Below are 21807 nucleotides of genomic sequence, written 5' to 3'. Positions count from 1 at the left end.
CAGACCTGACTGTCCATTGTAGTCTGTTCCTGTCCTGTTTGGTCAGTACAGGTCAGTTATTTTATGAGTATTATAAATTTACCTATTCACTTTTTTAATTTACAGGGTCATCTGATTCTTTGTTGACTGGCCAGAGATTATTGGACCAGGCGGTGTCCACTTCAGCTGAGCTCCATGCCTTTGCCTCCACACAGAAGAGACCCCCACTCCGTCATGACGCTTCCACCAATACAGATCCCAGTGAGTACAGAGGATACAAGACATTGGTCAAATGTAAGAGTACAGTGCCCAGCTCCTTGAGGATTATGTCACATATACTTACCTTTTTGTTAACATCATAAAACAAAAAAATTATAATAAAATGAACTGATGATGTTAAATTAATAAATCAAAATTATGATATTGCAATGACGATTCATGATTCCCATCATATGAAGTACAGAGCCTAAAATTCCTGAAAATCTGAAAGGGCTCATACTTTATCCAGGAATGGACTCATTTGTAGATGTTAACTTTTTTACTTCATGGCTATGCGGTATATTATTTCACCTTACAGTCAAATCATAGTCAAACAGGAAAAAGATAGTACTGTTAAGTTGCAGTTTTACATCAAATCACTAAACATTAAGAATAGCAATACTAGTATATTGTTACTGTAATATTTAGGTGGGCTACTACTAGGCTACTTTAGCTACTATTAGGCTACTACATTGTTGTAGCTCTCTGTTATTCCCATCCGTACAGACAAGGCTACCACTTGAAGATGTTTTGTTTTTTTTGTTTGTTTTGAAATGCTCATTTACTTAGCTGTTAATAAGATGTGTGGTCATCAGTTTCTGCTTATCCTCCCTCATTTCTAGATAAAGCTTTACCAGCCAAAGCGCCTGAGATTCCTATAAGCCTTGAATGTAAGTTGATTTTGTATTTTTTAACAATTATAATGTAATAATAATTTTTCGAATTGTATACTGTATTACTGATACAGTGAGTAGTTAATATTCCTATGTGTGTGCGTGCGTGTGTGTGTGTGTTTGCATTTGTGTATGTTTGCACAATTTTGTGTTTCCCATCCAGCACAAAGCACTGCTTCAGTTCCCCCTTCGAATCTGTTGTTGAATCATCAGTTTTCTGAAGAGCCCCCTGTCCAAAATACAGAAGAGATCTCACAACAAGAAGAAAAAATTTGGGTGGGAGGCCTTTTAAAATAAGTTTAGTTAGATCAGCAATTTATTCATGGTATTAAATTTGCATGTAGCAATTTTTTTTTTGTTTGAGACAATGTATCATGTCCGTTTATTTGTTCTCTTAAGCTTTCATGCAAGCTAAAGGCAACTATAACTTTCCACTGTGTACCAAGTAATTATTTTGTCATTTTGATTCAAACAAAAACTGACATAAACTGAGAGATTTGCTGGGAACTTGATCATGTGAAACAAACAGGATCTGATAGTATATAACGGTTTGGACCCAAGTTTGGTCTTTCTTTTGAGAGTTAGATGTAAAAATGTCCACAATAACCTAACTTTTTTCTAGTACAAAAGCATTTCTCTAAGTAATCATCATCTGTTCCTTAACCTATGGAGGTCGTATGAGCACAGCTGATGCCTCAGCAGGTTGAGTCATCATTGTTTCAGTAGGGGTAGTACCTGGTGGTCCCTATCTCCTCTCCAAGTATGGATGGCCGTTGGTTCACAGAGGAACTCATCCGCCCTTTCTTTGACAGGTTTTGTTTTTAGTCCTGCTGGGTGTCCACATACCCTCCTCACAACAACCCAAGGGTTGAAGTGGGGGTGCCGGTTTAGTCGCCGACGACCCGATGGTTGCAGTTTAAAGTCGTACCCGTCATACTCTAATCAAGGGCCTGTCTAAATCTATTGGCTTTACTCTGAAATGATCTAGAAATAAAAAATGGTTATATTAGTCAAACGTCTATTGTTGATTTACATGCAACTTCTGATATGAGATACAGATTATATATTTATTGACATCAAAATACCTGTTTAAGTTTACGATCCTAATACTTTTCTCATTCTTTTTGTTCATTTTCACCATCTTATTCAGGTTCTGGAGGGCCGCCAGTTCATCAATGTAACTGACCTGGAGGGTCAGGCCCTGAGTCAGGAACTGCCATCGTGCCTTAGCCCAACAACACAAGATATCCTTGTTTCCCTGCCCTCTTCCCCTACTTCAGCACAGCTTCATTTAATTGCTGCCACTGTCTGTAACGCTGCCCCGACTGCATCATACACGTCGGACACAGTTACAGAGAATGGTCTGAAAACTTTAATGCACCCTGGTATTGTGGCGCCCGCACCAGACAATATTAGATTAGATCCATGCCAAAACATAATAATAATAATAATAATATCATTGTACACCCTCTAGGTCTCGATGAAAAATCTTCTCTGCCTACCCACACTGAACCCAAAGGCGATCCGGTGACAGTCACTTTGCTATATGGCAAGGCAAGCCCATCTGAGTCCTTTGGAGTCCAAAAGACCCCAAGTCCTGGGTCCTGTAGTGCCTTCTCCGTTGCCCCAACAGCACAGTTTTCTGCCCGCCTGTCAGAAATGGATGCCCAATTGACTGTTCTGCAAAACATTGCAGACCATATGGAGATTGAGTTTGCCAACTCCAGGAAGGTATATTGATGCTGTGTTTTACATTTATATGTTTTGTCGCTTTCATTCCCTGTTTATATGTGTGCTTGTAAAACTTAATATTTGTGTAACAATCAATTTCTTTTTCATCTTTATTTCTGTAGTTAGTAAACACAATTGAAACACTCTCCCCATTCTTGACACCTGATGTGGAAGACACACTGGCACTGAACAAAACAGTCAGCATATCTGTCCCAGAAAAAGGTGCCCAAAAAAAACATTAAATACTGAAACAATCAGTTGTTTGTGCTAGCAATAATAATCTGTTTAAAAAAAATCAAATGATGGGTCTGCGGTGGTGTAGCGGTCTAAGCATCGGCTTTGTGTCGATGCAGTTGCCCACTGGGAACCGGGGTTCACGCCCCGGTCTCGTCAGATCCGACTATGGCCGGACTCGACGAAGCAGCAATAATTGGCAACGCTGTCTTCGGGAGGGGGGCGGAGTCGGCTTGTGTTCGTCACATGAACGCATCTCTGTGTGTGTCGGAAAAGCAGTGGTTCGGCCTGGATTTGCCTCGTCATGAAAGTGGGGAGGCATCTCCTTAGAGACTGCCGGCCGGAGAGATGCAGTTGGCGAACGCATGCAGTACAAGGGTGGGTATTTGAATTAAAATAGGGATCGATTGGCCACTAAATTGAGAGAAAAAGGGAAAAATCAGAAATAGATTTTTTTTAAAAATCAAATGATATAAAACTTCATATTAACACTTATATTGAATGCATATAAAATACAATTATCATTAACTTTGCTTGTGTATCCCATTTTTATAACAGTTTGGAGACCACAATCTTTCACTTTAACGCAATCAAATGCCCATAGAAAGGATGAAGAGAAACAGGAAGAGAACCATGCTGTTCACAGTGACCATTCTATTTCTGAAAGACAGCCAACCTTTCTCTCCCCTCAATCTGCCACCACTCGGAGAACTTCACCCTTCAGTCTTCATACCCCCTTAAGTAAAGAAACACTTTACTCAAGCATTCTGTCAACTCTATTTAACAACCAAGCTTGCCTGTTTAATATTAAACAGGTTTATGCTAGCATAGGTTTTGAAATTACATATGAAGTTACTTGCTACCTTTTATGCTTTAGAGTCCACTATTTTGTATTCTGCACCAGCACGATCAGAGTGAGTATGCATAGTTAACTGTACTGTAATCATACTCTTAAGTCACTTCTACCTCTGCATCAATGTCACTGAGACAAATTCCTACATTAAATTACAATTTTCTTATACAATTGAAATTATTATAATTGGGTCTTCATGGGGTGTCTAAAAAAACAATTATCTAGAATCATAGAGTGGAAAATGTCATAAATTTAAAGTTAATTCAAATAGCTTGTACTGGAGTAGAACAAGTTTAACAGGACTTAAGAAAAAACCTAAATCATGGTAATGAAATCTTTCTGTAGTTGAAGTCTTGATTGCAGTAGTTAATATAGTTCTGATACGGTTTAGAAGTAAATTATTCTTTTTTCAAGAGTAAGGGTGATGTGCAGAGCTGTAGCAACTACAGAGGTCTAAAGTTGATCAGCCACAGCATGAAGATATGGAAAAGAGTAATAGAAGCTAGGTTAAGAGGAGAGGTGACGATTAGTGAGCAGCAGTATGGTTTCATGCCACGAAAGAGCACTACAGATGGGATGTTTGGTTTGAGAATGTTGACTGAGAAGTATAGAGAAGGCCGGAAGGAGTTATATTGTGTCTTTGTGGATTTAGAGAAAGCATATGACAGGGTGCCGAGAGAGGAGGTGTGGTATTGTATGAGGAAGTCGGGAGTGGCAGACATGTATGTAGGAGTGGTGCAGGATATGTATGAGGGAAGTGGGGCAGTGGTGAGGTGTGCAGTTGGAATGACAAATGGGTTCAAGGTGGAGGTGGGATTACATAAAGGATCGGCTCTGAGCCCTTTCTTGTTTGCAATGGTGATGGACAGGTTGACAGACGAGATCAGGCAGGAGTCTGTGTGGACTGTGATGTTTGTGGATGGCATTGTGATCTGTAGCGAGAGTAGGGTGAAGGTTAAGGAGAGCCTGGAGAGGTGGAGGTATGCAACCCCGGGGTTGTCCAATCATGGGGTCATCCTCTGTGTGGAGTTTGCATGTTCTCCCGGTTTCTGCGGTGGGGTTTCCCCCACCATCAAAAAGACATGCATGTTAGGGTAAATACTCCTGTCTGTGCCCTTGACTGAGGCATGGCAAGATGATCGGGAGTTGGTCCCCGGGTGGTGCACGGCAGCTGCCCACTGCTCTTAGCTACACAGCTATGATGAGTTAAATGCAGAGCATAATTTCGGGTCATTAAAGTATATTAAAGTCAAAATTTTTTAAAAAATACGGAGCTGCCAGGGATGAGGGAAAGAGGAAGGCCAACGAGGAGGTTTATGGCTGTGAGGGAGGACATGCAGGTGGCTGGCGTGACAGAGGAAGATACAGAGGACAAGAAGAGGTGATCCCCTGTGGCAACCCCTAACGAGATCAGCTGAAAATAGTAGTAGAAAGTTTAGAAGTAAATAAGGCAAGTATTGTTAAAAGCAGTCCATCAGTTTGGAATTACAAAATTGGATAATTTTTACAGTGAAAATATCAATATGAGTTTGTCATCCCCACACTCCAACAATGAACCTCATTTTTATTATCACTTAATAGTTGATTGTGAAGTATTTGTAGCCACCAACACCAATATCTTGTATGTGACTTACTAGTATTTAAACATTTAGACATTATTAGTATAATGGAAGCTAGAGATGTCCCGATCCGATCTCAAGGATCGGGGTCGATCCAGGCATTTTTTAAGAGATCGGATCGGATCGGATTGAGCAGAAAATAAATCCGATCTTTTGTTTTGTTTTGCAACACCTCCGCTCAGTCCGCTGTCATGCAGCTGTCGTAAACGGGGAGCACAATTTGCAGCAGAATCAGGCATGACCAGGACGCAGCTAAAATGTCTGAAGTGTGGCGTTATTTTAAAATAGAAACTGAAAATAGCCCAACAGCCCCTTGCAATGCAAGCATTTTGCAGGGTGGTTTTTGTAGAGCAGCGTACAATACCACTAACTTGATTAGGCACCTAAAAAAAGACGAAACGGAATTTAATGAGTTCACGCATTGCAGAGCTATTCAATTGTCAAGCATATACATTGGATTGGTTATTCTAGGAAAATGTATCGGATCGGATTGGTATCGGCAGATAGCAATATTAAATGATCGGAATCGGATCGGGGCCCAAAAAACTTGATCGGGGCATCCCTAATGGTAGCCTTACTTCTTCGCAGAGTATTGACTTGTGTACAGGTTTTACCAAATTTCCATCTCCTATTACAAGAACTGTCACTTGAAGCCTGGACCTGTAACAGAATTGTCTGTGCTGAAAGGTGGTACATAAACTGTAAAGTGGTTGGACATGGACTGGTTGTAGGCTCGAAGTTTTCAATCAGTTCAGAATTGGATCAAATGCATGTGTGGTACAGTAGTCAGGGTAAGCATGATTTTAATACACACTGTTGCACACACTTTGGGTTCAGCTGTGTCACCCAACACTGATGTTCAGTAAGCAATAGTAACTGCCCTTCATAAACCCATGATGTCACAAGGTAATTGGGTAACTCTCCAGTGCACCTAGTGGTTAAATAGTGATCACCCAGTGAATATAATAGTTGGGTAGTTTTCTGTATCACCTATTTGTTTTCTTAATCAGTTTTTGAAATGTATTATTATGGGGGCTGATTAATTGTGTTGCTGCCACAGAGATGAAAGGTCCTTCAGCAGAGGCAGCTGGAACATCTGGAATGTAAGTTTACATCTTATGTAGTTTATTATTTTGGTATTTTTCATTTCATTTGACATCCATTTTATAAAATGTGTGCTTTCTTGTACTATAAACACACACACACACATCTGTATACACTCTGGTACAAACACCTTACTCATCATCAGATCTTTCCTCTTTTCTTGGCCCCAGATTGGGATGTAAGACTTCAGGGCTGAACGATACGGCAGACATCTTATGGGAGTTGGTGAGGGAAGGGGCTTTATCCCCTACTGATCTGGAATTGTCCCATTCCGAGACTGTCAACCTTAGCTGGTATAATACCTAGTACCTAGAAATGTCATTCATAGTATTACGTAAACAGCGCTGGCTCAGTTATGATTTCAAGTGTCAAAAGTAATATGATTAGCACTGGCCAACAAAACGATGTGACCGACAGCAGGCAGGACCCGCAACAAAGAAGATGTACATTGCAGCGACCGATCCTCTCAGGAGATGAGCGGAGACAGTCAAGGATGTGGATGAGAAGGGAAAGAACGGCAGATTACCACAAACAGAGACCGGGGTTGAGGCAGAAGGAGTACAGACCTTACGCTGTCTGTGTTCCATCAGTGAGATTTTTTTTTTCTTGAATTTACACTTCATTGCATGTTGTTTTTTAAAACATTGTTGACAATGCATTTTTTTTCCCAACAGAAATCAACACACAAAAGCAAATCTGCTATTGGGAAGCTCAAAAAGGAAAAAGACAAGTATGTGTATGCCCCATTTGTCTATGTGCATGGTTGCATGCATCTGCTGTTTGAGTCTACCTATGGTATGGTCTGTTTATGGTCAAATAGGGTAACACTTCTGGAGCAGTATAACCGGAGGACCCATGAAGCTTGTGCTTTGATCAGTGACCCTCCCCCCAGGCCTGTTAACCTTCGTAGCTTGTCACAGGCCAAACATAGTCCAGCACCCTCATCTACACGGCCCTCCACAGCTCAGACTTCTGAAAGTGTTAACAGGTATTGCTCCTCCAGTAACAAACATGTAGGCCCACTTTGGTGTCGGTACTACTCTGATGTAATTTTTATTTTACTATTGTAGTACTATTTTAGACTTTATTATTACATGTATGAAACATGTCTCAGTAGACAAATGTTATCCTGATAATCCCATGAAAAGACTTATCCATGCTGCTGGTACTCAGGGTTTCTCATGAGAACTTCTGAGTTCCTGATCATTTTAAAGTTAAGACTAAATACCCAGACCTTAATATGTCGTGTCTCAGGATCTGTACAGGATCTGCTGATGAAAACAGGAGGTGTCCTAAGTTCCGGTCAGAACAAGCTGGCCTCCACTTTTGCCCCCAAGCAAACTCTAAAAAAAAGAAAAGTCATTTTTCTTTGGAGAGCGATCTCGGGAGATTTGGACTACACAGACCAGGTATCAGATATGGATTTGTGAGACTGTAAATCATGATAACTAAGATGTCACAGCTCACCTGTTGATGATGCCATTGCTCTTTTTAGAATTTAATATTACTGAATAATTTTGAGTTATCAAAATTTGTTATTGTGGGGGACTTTTTGTGGCAGTGAGTTCTCTGCCAAGGGACCGTTTATCACAGGTGACGAGACGTGGTATGCTCAGTGTCATGAAGAACAAGATTAAACCACACACAACCAACCAGGTTGAGGAACGTCAACACATACACAGTGAGACAATGGACCTGAGCAAGTATCCATCTGGAAGCAGTGTTCAAAGAAGAGCAGTGAAGAGTGAACTGTGGGAGGTAAATGTGAAAGGAAGAAAAGACAGAGCTGGTTAGCCCCTGAAACTTCCCTCCATAAATGTCTAGGTTGCTGGATGTAGAGGAATCAGTTTGAACTAGTAGGAATGGCATTTTTCACCTCAAATTTGAAATATAATCACACAGACTGTGAAAGAGCTCTACTCATTGAAGTAAAATAACTTGGACTTGTCTTAATCCATTGCAAGTCACTAATTTAATAGTCTACAAGTTTTACCAATGTAACCAAACATTTTGCAGCTACAAAAAAGACTAATATTTATTTATTGTCGACTGTTGAATCAAGAACCCTGTTCATAAATTAGAGATTGACAAAATGTCTCGGCCTCCACGTTTTCTACTTTGCAGTGTAGCAGGCCTTTAGTTTATATTTGGACTATATATTTGGCCTTTATTGTCACTGTTTTAATTTACTGTGCTTCTTAGGGTATAGCTGGGCTATTGGATGACCAGGAAGATGGCGCCAGAGCTGCTGCAACTGGAATGGATTGGTTGGAGGACCTGTCTGGTAGTGCTAGCACCAGCCTCGACTGGGCTGCTGTTGAGAGCATGTTGGCTTCTGAAGGTGCTGTTTGATCAGCAATTTGATGGACTATACTGTCCTAAAGCCAAGAGAAACTGGGCCAATTCCATGCTTTAATGGAAGGCTTTACTTGTGTGCCTAATTAATGCAATCCTAATTGCAGGTTGTTTAATAATACAAAACTTTTAGAACTGTCTGACGTCACAAATTAAACTGTATTTGTAATATAAACAGAATTTTGTAATGTCCTCAGATTTTCTGCTGTATTTTTTTGAGTGAGAATAAATATTTCCATATGAAATCATTAAATTATCATAAGAATAAATCTTAATCACAAACGGTGTTTGTGTGTGTGTGTGTGTGTGTGCATGCGTGCATGTGTGTGTGTGTGTGTGTGTGTGTGTATGTGTCCATGCATAAAACTCATGTTTTCAGGGGTAATTGTGTGGCAATATTTGCAATGTTAATGGCAATATTAGCAATGTTAATATTAGCAATATTAATATTAGCAATGTTAATGGCAATATTAGCAATGTTAGCAGCACATTTTTATTTTTTCCTATTTGAAATTATAAGTACTCAGAATGGTCTCATTTGTGACATTATCTTTCTTACATTTCTAAAAATTTGATTTTACATTCCACACAGTGATCCCCACATAATTGCATACCTGTAATTGACAACAATACCACCCCCTCAGCACAGATAAGTAGTCACAGGAGCCTACTGCCCTCTTCGCCACAGTAGATAGCAGAAAACAACGCAATTCTCTAATGTATATTGGTAAACTCAATAAACATTCAAAGAGAGCAATATTTAGATGTATTCAACCACAGTTCAACATTGGGCTGCAGGAATAAACAATTATTGGATTATTAAGACCAATGTGACAAATTTGATTTAACGCAAGTTAAGAAATTAGTTAAGATTTACTTAAGAGTTGACACAGGTCAAAAATGGGGAAAGTATGCTTTACGTGAAGTTTGTAGTCATGGGCAAGAAGTTTTTTATGTAAAGGAGTGCCGTTTCAGACAAACTGCTGTGGTTACTACTACCTAAAATGCTTTCACTTTTGGGATCATCTGAAAGGGATGCTGTGTTTCTATAATCCGATCCACTCTTTTGGATCCTAGTCCTAGAAAGATGTGCAAACAAATGAGCAGAAATGTGGAATGCGGCAGTTATATAAAATCAGTTTTACTGATTTGTGATGTCATATTTATTAATTTACTTAGTTCTGTTACCCACTTAGTTCAGTCGAGTTGTGAGGGAAAGCCACTCGTCGTGGCTGTGAATGTTCTCATTCATCCATTCATCTCATTCATCCACTGTAGTCCATTTCAGCAAGCATTGGGCAGGAGGCAGGTATACAACCTGAAGTCAATGCAAAGCCTGTGACCATAAAGTGACCATAAATTTCATTTTCACGCACAAGTCATAACAAAAGTCAATTTAGAATCTCCAGTTCACCTAACAGTCTTTGGACTGTGGGAGAGAACCTGTGCAAACATGAGGAGAACATGCAAATTCAGCCCACAAGAGCTGGGGTTGAACCTGAGTTCCTCTTGCTCTCAGCAAGACTAGAGACCAAACAAAAACGGAAACTAAACTAAGCCCCTGTGACATAATATGAACTTGCCATAAATATATTTGAGTCAAGTAAAACTATTTGCATAACCATAAAATAAAATGTAGTCCCAGATGGCTTAACAATCACATTACATTCTACAACATAAAATGGAATAGGTGCAATGACAGCCCCCTATCCTTAGGCCTTGGATTGGGATGAGGAAAATCTCTACAGAACGGAAAACCCTCAGAATAGGCATTAGAGGAAAGATCACTCTTCCAGGATGGACAAATGTGCAATATGCTAGCAGCCAACCTGCAGCACGCCGTACAGTCTTCTCCACTGTGATATCCTATCTGAAGGATACGCGGACATCCAAAGTAAACTCAAATATGTTTACTGAACAACACAACTCAGGTCTTAACACAGGGCATTAGCAAATTCATGTGCACACACCACTGCTTAACAATAGATATCTACTCTAGCCTAACTAGGCCTCTATTGCCATCTACAGGCATTCATGCTATACAATGGTAAATGGACTGCATGTATATAGTGCTTTTCTAGTCTACCGACCACACAAAGTGCTTTACCATGTATGCCTCACATTCACCAATTCACACACACATTCATAGACTGATGGCAGAGGCTGCCATGCGAGGTGCCAACCTGCTCATCAGGAGCAGTTAAGGGTTCAGTGTCTTGCTCAAGGACTCTTCGACACGCTCTCCACAGGAGCCAGGGAGCAAACCAGCGACCTTCCAATTACTAGACAACCTGTTCTACCTCCTGAGCCATGCCGCCCCTAACAGTAACATTCCATTTACTACATTCCTTCCCCCTTAAGTTTTTTTCCTCATCTGCAATAAAATTACAACCAGAACAACAATTTAGCAGTGCATCATCTGTTATTTGGTTTACCATAACCCTAAATAACTCCCCCTCCCCCCCCCAACACGAATAGTCCTTCAAATAACTTGGCTTAGACACAGTCCTTTGTGAACGTCTTACAGATAACATCCCCTTTCGTGCCTGTTTGGGTGTGTCCTGGTCTTGATTTCGAGTATCTGGTGTTTTTGCTTTTTCTTGTGGGTTTCCTTCAGGAACATAGCTATTCCCCTCTCCCACCAAACACTCGGACACTGCAATACCGTCAGATGGCTCCATAGGCACTATTGGTGGTTCAGTGATCCTAGGTTACAATGAGTCCTTGTCATCTGGTCTCACCAAGATCTGGTCTACATGTCTGAGTATGATGTTACCATCCCCTAACATGACCTTGTAGGAAACTGGTCCTGTGACTTTGGCAATAAAACCAGGGTTCCACTTAGGCCTGTGACTGAAATTTCTTGTGATCACTGCATCTCTCTCCTGGATCTCATGTGCCATTTGCTTCTGACAAAGAGGTTCGGACCTGCCAACTGACACCACTTCCTCCAGAATTTGTTTACCTCTGATTAGATGACACTCAACCTCTTGTAGGGGTAACCCTTGAATTGGAAGTCTCCTGGGTCCCTTCTCAAGCAAGCCCGTTCCACCAGGAGAGAATTTGGGGTGATGTACTCCACACACTCTTCCTGGCTTTGTGCTCTTGCATCTATAGGCCTTTCATTGGCCAGACTGGCTGACGAGCTTGCTTGTCTTGACGTTGGTCCAGTGTTGACCTTAACCTTCCACCTTGCAACATTTCAGCAGGAGACAACCCTGTGGACTGGAGAGTGTGCTCCAATTATCGGGGCATCACACTGCTCAGCCTCCCTGGGGAAGTCTACTTTAGGGTGCTGGAAAGGAGGCTCCGATCGACTGTCGAACCTCAGACCCAGGAGGAACAATGTGGATTCCGTCCTGGCCGCGGAACAATGGACCAACTCTTTACCCTTGCAGAAGTGCTGAGGGAGGCATGGGAGTTTGACCAGCCAGTATACATGTGTTTTGTGGACATGGAGACGGCTTACGACCATGTACCCTGGGCACTCTGTGGGGGGTACTGCGGGAGTATGGGGTACCGGGCAGTTGCTACAAGCCATCCGGTCCTTGTATAACCAAAGTGAGAGCCGTGTCCGTGTTCTTGGCACAAAGTCAAACAAATTTTCGGTGGGTGTCGAACTCCTCCAAAGTTGTCTCTCATCTCCAATTCTGTCTGAATTGCATCTCTGCTCTTTGCAGATGATGTGGTTTTGTTGGCCTCATCAGAACATGACCTCCTGTGCACACTGTGGTGGTTTGCTATTAAATGTGGAATGGCTGGGATGAGAGTCAGCACCTCTAAGTCTGAGGCCATGATTCTCTACCAGAAAATGGTGGATTGCTCCCTCCGGGTTGGGGATGAGCTGTTGCCTCAAGTGAAGGAGTTCAAGTATTTCAAGGTCTTGTTCATGAGTGAGGGTAAGATGGAGCAAGAGATTGATAGGCGGATTGGTGCAGCATCAGCAGTAATGTGGACGTTGTACCGGAGCATTGTGGTGAAGAGGGAGCTGAGCCAGAAGGCAAAGCTCTCAATTTACCAGTCAATCTTCATTCCAACCCTCACCTATGGTTATGAGTTTTGGGTAGTGACCGAAAGGGTCACTTCCTTTGGAGGTTTCCCAGGCATGTCCAACTGGGAGGAGACCCCGACATGCTTTTGAGAAGTTTGACGCATTGTCAAGTACAGTAGCCACAATAGTGTTAGTGAGTCCATATTCTGAAAGGATTTCCTCCAGTAGTTCTGTAATGCAGTTGTAGACAGAGAAAATGTCTGCAAGCAAGAGCAGCTGATTCACGTTCTAGCATGTCACTTAGTTATCTGTCAAACGTTGTATCCAGATGAACCGATTCAAGACATACTGCGGCTATTGTGGACGATATCGCGACTTGCGATATAATAAACAAATTTATTCATATACAAATCATACAAATTTGTAGTGTTGCCGCAACATGTAATGGCTTTCATTTTGCATGTTTTACACAGTACCTTTCTGCTCAATATCGCTGAGTTTGAATCCAAAATATCGCCGTATAACAGGGGTCGCGTTGTTGTCGTTTTTGTTGTTGTTGTTTTTTGCCACCAGTTCACCAGCGTTAACCTGCTTGTTGTCATCGGTATCAATTTTTTCCTTCTTTCTGGTCTGCACACAGCACACCGGATAGTCATGTGACCGTAGACTCCGCAGGCTTCACTGCCTAAACAGAGACTGATTGACCATCTCTTAATTATGGGCGTAGATATGCTCACAAACAGACGTTCACACACGCACATTTTATTATTGAATTAAATCACAGCCTTTTACGGTCATTTAATTGCACAGACTGACATCGCGATGGCATTGCGATTATATTAATCGTGCAGCAGTAGTCTGCAGCCCTCCCCGGTCGGCAGATGGGGGTGGAGCAGAGATCGGGACGGCTCAGAAGAGTGGGGTAATTGGTCAGATACAATTAGAGAGAAAAAGCGGGGATAGAATCCAAAAAAAAGAAAAGAAGACATAATTATAGATGCAGTAAGTACATTTCGTACATACGTTGCCGGAGTTTCCGGGGAAGGCGCGCAGCAGCTGTTGAAAATAAAGAAGTTATAGCAGAGTAGGAAACGGGAAGGGAAGGACTTATTATTTTTAGTCAGTGGAGATTTAGGGTAAATTCAGTAGATGGCGGTAATGCCACATTTCGGATGCCAACCGCCGATAAAAACCCACGAAGAAAGACGGAAGCCGAAGAAGAAAGAAGGAAGACGAAGAAGAAAGAAGGAAGACGACGAAATCCAGTTGTGTTTTGCATCCTGCCGAGATGGAAAGAGGTAATATAATTTTACGTTGTTTATTATATTTTTTTTAAATATATATATTATTATTGTATTATTGTAGATAAACGACTTCTTTTTGTTGTTTGTTAATAAGTGCTGTATTTAAAGCATGCACGACCGAAAACTATTGAACGGCTCGCACACAAGTCAGACGTAAAAATGAGAAGATGTAATGGTTATTGCTAAAACTTGTTAAGTTAGGTTTCACACGAGTCCCATTTGAGGCGTGTCCTCAGCATTTCTTCAAAAAGGGAAAGCGGTCGGCGTACATTGCGTGTTTTGCACCCAGCATAATTGAAAGTATTGTTTGGTATCATGTTTACTGAGGCCTCCGGTTGAAAACCCAGTGCACCGTTTTCAACAACTACGCTGTTTGTGCAAAACTGGTTTATCGTATCGTGTCAGATGTGTATGAGCGTTGCTTCCCACACTAGCATCGTCTTTACCGATCATCTGACGCTGGTGGTGCGCCAAAACACGGAGCATGGCAGTAGTTCAAAAGTGTGTTGTCAGAGCCATTGACTGTATAAAACCATCGCTCAAGTTAGAGCTGAATACTCAAGATTTCTGCATCTTACGTCAGACAAGAGGATAAGGTGATCATATCAAAAATTAAATAACGCAGTCGGTGGACAAATAGATAGATACTTTATTGTCTAGCGTTTTGATACGTACTTAATAATGCAGGCGTCGAATCACAGAAAGTAGACCAGAAAGTTGAATCAGTTCACCCGGACTCCATTTTAGTGGGAGAAATGTTTCATCACTCATCTAAGGGACTTTGTCAGTCTCAACTGACTTCAAGTATCCCAAACCTTATAAACGACACAGTTGAATAACGACTGAAACTGGTGATCGGTTTCATATGAAATGCCATTACCATTAATTAGAGTTACAAAATTAGACCCTACCTGTCTGAGCATGTAGCACAACTCCTTGTACAGGCTCTTGAAATATCATGCATTGACTTTTGCAACTCGTTAATGGCAGGTCTCCCTGCATGCACTTTCAAACCTCTGCAAATGATCCAGAATACGGTGCCGCATTTGGTCTTCAACCAACCCAAAACAGTACATGTCATTCTGCTGTTCATATCCCTCCGCTGGCTCCCAGTTGCTGCCCACATCAAATTCAAAACCTTGATGCTTACTTACAAAACAGCAACTAAAACGGCTCCTGCCTAGCTGAACTCCCTCATTCAGGGCTACACTCAGTCCTGCTCACTGCTCACTAATGAAAGACGAAAGAAGCTAAAGACCCGCTCTTTCACAAACACCTCTATACCTGAAGGCATTACTAAAAATACCACAAAAAAAACCCTTCTATGCACCCTATGCATTGCCTTTGTGCACTGCCTGTTGACACCTGTGTCCTATCAGACTTGCACCTAGTTTTTTTGGCACGTACTTGCATTATTGTGTCCTGACTAGATCCTTGCTTGTTTTGTATTAACTCTCAGATGTACGGTGCTTTGGATAAAAGCATCTGCTAAATGAAATTGTAACATTGTAACTATCCAATTTTATGTTCCTTTTTTCAGAGTCAGACTCAGTGTGCAACGATGAAGACATGGCATCCATCATGGGATTCTCTAAGTTTGGTATTTAAGGGCTAATATTTCTTTACTGTAACACAAACTCTCTAAGTTAAAATACTAATTTGAATATATATAAACTACTCTCAGCAATTTGGTCAGTCATTGTGAATTCAAGAAAGAATCCTGTCTTTGGTGTTCCCGCTTAGGTTCCACAGCCCGCACATATGACCCGTGTACCATCTATGAGAAGACGCGAAGATTGTCCAGTGAGACAAGCCAGCCTGTATCAGGTTAGTGGGGCTAGTAAAGTATAGACACAAAGAGAGAGGATCACACTGGCTATTGAAAAATTTGTTGGAGAGAATACTGTCACCTAAGTACAGACCACTGAGTTGCTAGTCATCTCTTCCATATTCTCTTTTCCCAGGGAGATAATGATCAGGCTCTCTACATTTACAGTCATACTGCCCATGTCAGCAGGAAATGTCTGGGTCATGACCTGCTCTCATTTTCTGACCATATTGCAGCTGTCTCCCATTCCTGCCACTTAGCTCTGTACAACACCCTAAAATCTGACTGTAACTATCATCAGAGCATGCTATACAGTGCCTGATCCAGGCTGCAATTATCTCTTGGTTAGACTGTTGTAATACACTTCCTGCTAAAAATCCAGAGATGATGTATGCTTGGTTTTAAACTTGCCAAGATGTGTTCACAACTCACCTCTAATGCCATTTACAACAGCCGGATAGCTTCCACTAAGGCTAATAGGATTTTCATGTCATTTGATTTAGTTGTTGCCGCCATTCCTCGATGCACACATCCCAAGCTGGGAGTGCACGTACAAGCGGCGCCGCTCATGGGGTTTCCACCGTAAGTTTCAGTTAGCTTCCTCTACTGAGGGCCACTGCCATTACTGCTCCACTTCCATTTTGCCTTGTGATGTTGGTCGTGAGGGTCACACGCAGGCTATCCCATCTAACTGTGTATTCAGACCAAAAATGGCGACTGAGCCAAAGATCGCAACCAAAAAAATATGGGTATCGAGTAGCTTTCCAGTCGAGCTAACTCATTGCTTACCAAGGTGAGTTTTTCTCCTTTTACTTTACTTGATAGTAGTGTTTTCTGCTTGGTGGCTTCTTGGCGGCTTCCTGGTCCTCCACTTTGATCTTTGTGCAGTCATAGCTCAAGGATATGGCTGGTTGTTGCAGTATGGTACAAGACCCTCAGGTGGCGCAGTGCTCAACTGTTGGACTGCTGTTGTGGAGCAATAAGGCACGAGACACTCAGAGGGGATAGCACTCGACCAATGGACTGCTGTTGTGTAAGATGTCTTGTTGGTTGGTGTTTTACTAGTGTCAGTTGGGCCCAGCTGGGAGTACATTCATCCCTAACGGCCCTCGCCTAGAGTGTGAACCTATAGCGAAGCCCATTATAAGGCAGAGCCCATACGGTACAGAAATAGTAGTTACCCTGCATGTAACTCCAGTTCTTTGAGTACGTGTGTAGCCCTTTAACCTCTAGCCCAGCTTGCTGCAGTCTTTTTTGCTGAGTTCAAAGGGTGACGAGATGCTCCTGTTTGGCTCCCACCACTTGATTGGGTGGTGAGGTAAAAGATCTGTCTCAGGTGCCAAGGCCGAGCCTCGAAGGGTAAACCAGTAGCGAAGCCCATTAGAGAGCTACTCATGTAGTGCTGGAGTTACCTCCAGGGTAACTACTATTTTTCAGGTATTTATGATGTCACACCAGGCGTTGTTCTGTTTCTTGTTAAGGGGGGGTCGTTTGCGAACTTTCAGAACCTTGTCCGTGCTTGGCAGTTTGAGACACCAGCTTGAGCGTGAGATGTGCTTCAGTGTGGTGCCTATAAAATCTGTGAACTTCAGCTCAAGGGCATTCTTGCAAGTTCTCGCTTGATTGCCAAAATATCCTGAGCAGACAGCTTTCTTCTGGAACTTGTGTAGATTTTATGCGGGCTGCTTTGCCTCTTAAGACAGTTTTTGATGGTGTGATAGTCACGGCCAGAATTCATGATAATTCAAGTTTTGTACGCCCTTCATGAAGACATTTTTCAATTTGGCTTGCTCAGTGGTTAAGACTTCTTCTCCTCCATTTTATGCATTTATAGATCTTTTCTGTGAGGACTAGATAGTTGCATAATCACTTGGCACACTCCATCTTAATTTTTTGGGGACTAATTGCCATTTCACCACCAAATATAAGCTGCAATTTATTAATTTCACCTTTTTTCAGTTGTGCTAATTAGCTGCTCGTGCTAAAAGTTTTACATCTTATTAGAGGAAAGGTGAGAAGTGCTTTTGCCTAATAGTTTGGCACACAATGTATTGGACATTTAAAATTAATTGCATTTGACATGATATGCACTGGCGTTGCCTCCTTAACATGGTGCTCAGGAGGTAGTCAGTCCTCAGTCCTGCATGTCATATGAGCTGTGTTAAGAATAGGAGGCACACAAGATTAACTTATGTTGACTTCATGGCAGGAAGATTTTTTCTACCACTTTTTGCCATAGACATAGAAAAACGTTTCAGATATTAAACATATAAACTAAGTTAATGGCCTCAGTTTGTCCCATTTCTTATTACATGGCTGTTTAAAGCACAGAGCTATAACAATTTCTTGTTCATTGTCTGTACTTTACAGATCAGTTTATGTCAGGTGTTTCTCGTTGAATACCTGGACAATTTCTGATCATCCCTGCCTCCTGAACAATGCTGAAAGCTCACCATTTTTGCCATTGTTGACAAAAGAGCATGGTCTGCAAAAGTATATTTGTTTATCATGCATTTACCTGTGAATGTCTCTAACTCTATTTGTTCCTTCCACAGAGAGGATGAAAAAGGTTGAAAAAAGGGAGGGCGCCCACTCAGGAAACCAGTCAAGCTCTGGTCAGAGTAGCAAAGCTGCAGCTTCTGCTTCCAGGTAATTTGTAATGTAAATGTTTAAGTAATGAGGAAACTAGATTTGGTTGAAGCACTAATTTATAGCTTGCTCAGGGTGTCCTTACTTGGTGTTTAAAGGCTTATTTCTTGCCTACTTTTTAGGAATTTTGGAAGTTTCAGTCTGTGCCTGACAACCATGCTTTTCTTTGTAGTAAACCAGAATGTACAAACAGCAGTGATGGAGGCGATTATTCGGGGCTTATCGGGCCCACAGTCGCTCTCCAATTTAAAGACGAGACGGATGATGGTGACGAACTAATAGGACCACCTCTACCACCAGGGTACACGAGCAGCACTGCTCAGAATGAAGATGATGACAGTAGTGACGATGATAGTGGTGAAGATGATGATGATGATGACATCGTAAGGCTCAAATTTTACTGAGTTAGTAATACATGGGTTGCTCAATGATTCTCAAAGGTTAACAGTCCTTATTTATCTAGTTTGAAATGAATAAAAACACATCTTTAGTCAGTCTAATTTTACCACTAGATGGCAGCATGAGAATAGATGATGATTGATAAATGTTAGGCAATCAGTCATTTACAATCATGTCTTACTAGAGAGTAATTGACCTCTCTTAGACCCTGATTGCATTGTCATACAGTGATTATGCCTTTTAATATATGTTCACATCTTTACTGCAGAAGTCCCCAGAAGTGCAGCAGTAAGCTAATTTTCCTATTTAGGTTATACCTTTTTTTTTGCCTCTCCCTTTCAGTACCACAGCAATTCTTACAATTCTTATGTGATTAGGCGAAATAGGCCGGACCCCCAACTTTCTCAGGGTAGTTGAGCTTTTTGATTGCTGGGGATTATGTGATGAATATAACTCTGAGATAGGTCCACTACAGATAACATCACTATCTTCAATAAGAAAAAAAAGAAAAACTATTTTGTAATCAGTAATGGATTCGAATCACTCTGACCTCCCTGAATCACACAGCATATTAAACTTGAAATAAATCACACAACTTAAAGCTGTCTTACAATCACAAACCTGTCAGTCTGAATTTATCTGTTGGTGTTCCAATTTCTTTTAGAATCCCGTGAAGAAGATTCCAGACACTCACGAAATTGTTTTGAACCACGGCACAAAAACAGTAAGTCTTTCATTGCTCAGCCTTCCATGCTCACAAGCGTCACTTAAGAAGGAGCATATTGGAAATGCATTCCAAGACATGCCATTAACTTGTTAGTAGCTTTAGAATGTCTTTATATAGCCTGCAGCGGATAGGAGTTAACAGGAATTAGGAGACAGGAGTTAACAGGTGATAGGAGTTAAACGTTGTGTTCAGATGAACTGATTCAACTTTCTTTCTGTAACATAACACCTTGATTTCAATAACTTTTTTTTAATGAATTGCTCACGAGACGAATTAAAAGACATAATGCAGACACAGACAAATGACTGAAATCTCATTCAAGATTAGCTCGTTTTGTGCTAAATTCGATCAGCTATCCTCAGATACACACATTGATTTGTTTCCATGTTCAGCACCAATTGCATTTCTAAGGCAGTTCAGATTCTACTAGTTTGATCATACCAAAGGGAAATAGTCTTGATATTGGACTTTATATATATTTATTTTTAGGGAGGTAATACAATTAAAATGTATAGTTTATTGGCTTGTGGGCAATAACATAACTTAAAAGTAATACAACTAGAAATCCTGTTGTTTTTTTTCCCTTGCAATGGGAACAATTTCACCACCACCATAGCATGAATGCAAGGGAAACACTCCTGCCTCTGAACTCTATAGGTAGTCTTCGTGGTAAATGAGCTAGTTGATTGCCTTCCCAGGTGTCAGCCCTTGCCTTGGACCCTTCTGGAGCTCGTTTGGTTACCGGAGGATATGATTTTGATTTGAAGTTCTGGGATTTTGCTGGGATGGACCAATCTTTGCATCCCTTCAGATCTCTACAGCCCTGCGAAAGGTGCGTTGCCATCTGAGAAAACACCATGAGCATAAACACAAGTGCTTGACCTTAGTTTCATGTAAGTCTACACTCACAATGTCTGTATGCCAAAGTACATGCACAGTAAATACGCAAGCATGCACACACACACACACACACACAGCTGATATGCTTCATTGAGTCTTGTGTTAAGTCCAAGGCATCCTCTTTTTTTAAATTCAGAATGACTGCGTCAAAGATAGATGATTCAGTTCAGTTGCTAGGGTTTGTGACTGTCTTTGTGTACATTTTGTGTTTGTTCAAGGCCTATATTAGATATCGAATACGCTTTAGATTTTGAGAACCAGTGGGCTGTGCTGGAGCAGGCTTTCTTACATTAACAAAACTGCACACCTCATTTAATCTGATTATAGTGTTATCCTTTAGCCTGTACGATCTCTTTCACTGCTCAGTACTCTGACACTATTGTGCACTTATTTTGTGAATTTCAGATTCCTCTCTACTAAATTGCATATTAACCCCAATGTTGTTGGTCCCATCTATTTTTTTTTTTTTTGTATGTGTGTTTTCTTAGCCACCAAATCAAGTCCTTGCAGTATAGCATGACTGGCGATGTCATCTTGGTGGTGTCTGGCAATGCACAGGCCAAGGTGTTGGACCGTGATGGCTTCAATGTCATGGAGTGTGTGAAGGGAGACCAGTACATTGTGGACATGGCCAAAACTAAGGTATGGTGCAGAGATGTAGTCTTTAAGTGCAACTCTTGAGCAGTGTTGCTCTGCTGTGTTTTCTTGTCAATAGCAAATCACCCCCCACCCCCAACACACATGTTATGCCCTGTCTTGTAAGTGGACCCAATTGAAATGTAGTAGTAGCAATCAGGAGCTGGATGTGAGCTAATATGTTTCTGTGTTCGGGGTAATTGTGTGTATTGTGTGTCCAGCTGGAGGTAGTTGTAGTTGCAGAGGTTCATTTCATGGTTGTACTTAGTTCTGCTAGTGTGGATCCTTTCTTAATTGTCCATTTATGGCATACACTATTCAGCAAAGCCAAGTTGGTGGCCAGTCAGTTTGTACCACACACAGAGTACTTGGAGAGGAGGCCCATTGTTTCCTCTTGGGTCTGCAGTATGCACCTACAAACAGGCTTTTTTTAACAACTAACAATGATCTCGTGGATGTATTTTATGTTATATCAACCGTCAAGGTGGTGCAGTGGTTAGCGCGGTTGCCTTACAGCAAGAAGGCCCTGGGTTTGAGCCCCAGGGTAGTACAACCTTGGGGGTCAT

General features: G+C 41.4%; 2 protein-coding genes across 5 annotated transcripts in view; both read left to right on the top strand.

The window, feature by feature from the left end:
* Positions 1-9082, top strand: part of cplane1 (ciliogenesis and planar polarity effector 1) — a 36521-nt gene extending 27439 nt beyond the window's left edge. For 2 of the 4 annotated variants that reach the window (XM_056290986.1, XM_056290987.1), the window contains exons 36-50: positions 106-240; positions 861-908; positions 1075-1187; positions 2062-2296; positions 2386-2642; positions 2765-2864; positions 3435-3617; positions 6409-6451; positions 6623-6745; positions 6870-7041; positions 7127-7182; positions 7273-7440; positions 7707-7861; positions 8014-8210; positions 8655-9082. In XM_056290986.1, coding sequence (XP_056146961.1) covers positions 106-240; positions 861-908; positions 1075-1187; positions 2062-2296; positions 2386-2642; positions 2765-2864; positions 3435-3617; positions 6409-6451; positions 6623-6745; positions 6870-7041; positions 7127-7182; positions 7273-7440; positions 7707-7861; positions 8014-8210; positions 8655-8804 — 2135 coding nt within the window. In that variant the 3' untranslated portion in view covers positions 8805-9082. The remainder of the gene's footprint in view (positions 1-105; positions 241-860; positions 909-1074; positions 1188-2061; positions 2297-2385; positions 2643-2764; positions 2865-3434; positions 3618-6408; positions 6452-6622; positions 6746-6869; positions 7042-7126; positions 7183-7272; positions 7441-7706; positions 7862-8013; positions 8211-8654) is intronic. The other 2 variants (XM_056290989.1, XM_056290988.1) reach the window with 2 other exon arrangements.
* Positions 9083-14057: 4975 nt separating this feature from the next.
* LOC130121741 (WD repeat-containing protein 70) overlaps positions 14058-21807 on the top strand; it is a 66563-nt gene continuing 58813 nt past the window's right edge. The window contains exons 1-8 of the mRNA XM_056290611.1: positions 14058-14096; positions 15643-15702; positions 15846-15929; positions 18486-18579; positions 18752-18962; positions 19643-19702; positions 20404-20537; positions 21094-21247. Of these exons, the coding sequence (XP_056146586.1) occupies positions 14087-14096; positions 15643-15702; positions 15846-15929; positions 18486-18579; positions 18752-18962; positions 19643-19702; positions 20404-20537; positions 21094-21247 (807 nt within the window). The 5' untranslated portion in view covers positions 14058-14086. The remainder of the gene's footprint in view (positions 14097-15642; positions 15703-15845; positions 15930-18485; positions 18580-18751; positions 18963-19642; positions 19703-20403; positions 20538-21093; positions 21248-21807) is intronic.

Source organism: Lampris incognitus, chromosome 12, assembly GCF_029633865.1.
Source record: "Lampris incognitus isolate fLamInc1 chromosome 12, fLamInc1.hap2, whole genome shotgun sequence".
In the NCBI taxonomy this organism is placed as follows: Eukaryota; Metazoa; Chordata; class Actinopteri; order Lampriformes; family Lampridae; genus Lampris; species Lampris incognitus.
The sequence above is the reverse complement of the archived record's forward strand: the minus strand, read 5'-3'. Positions and strand labels throughout refer to the sequence as shown.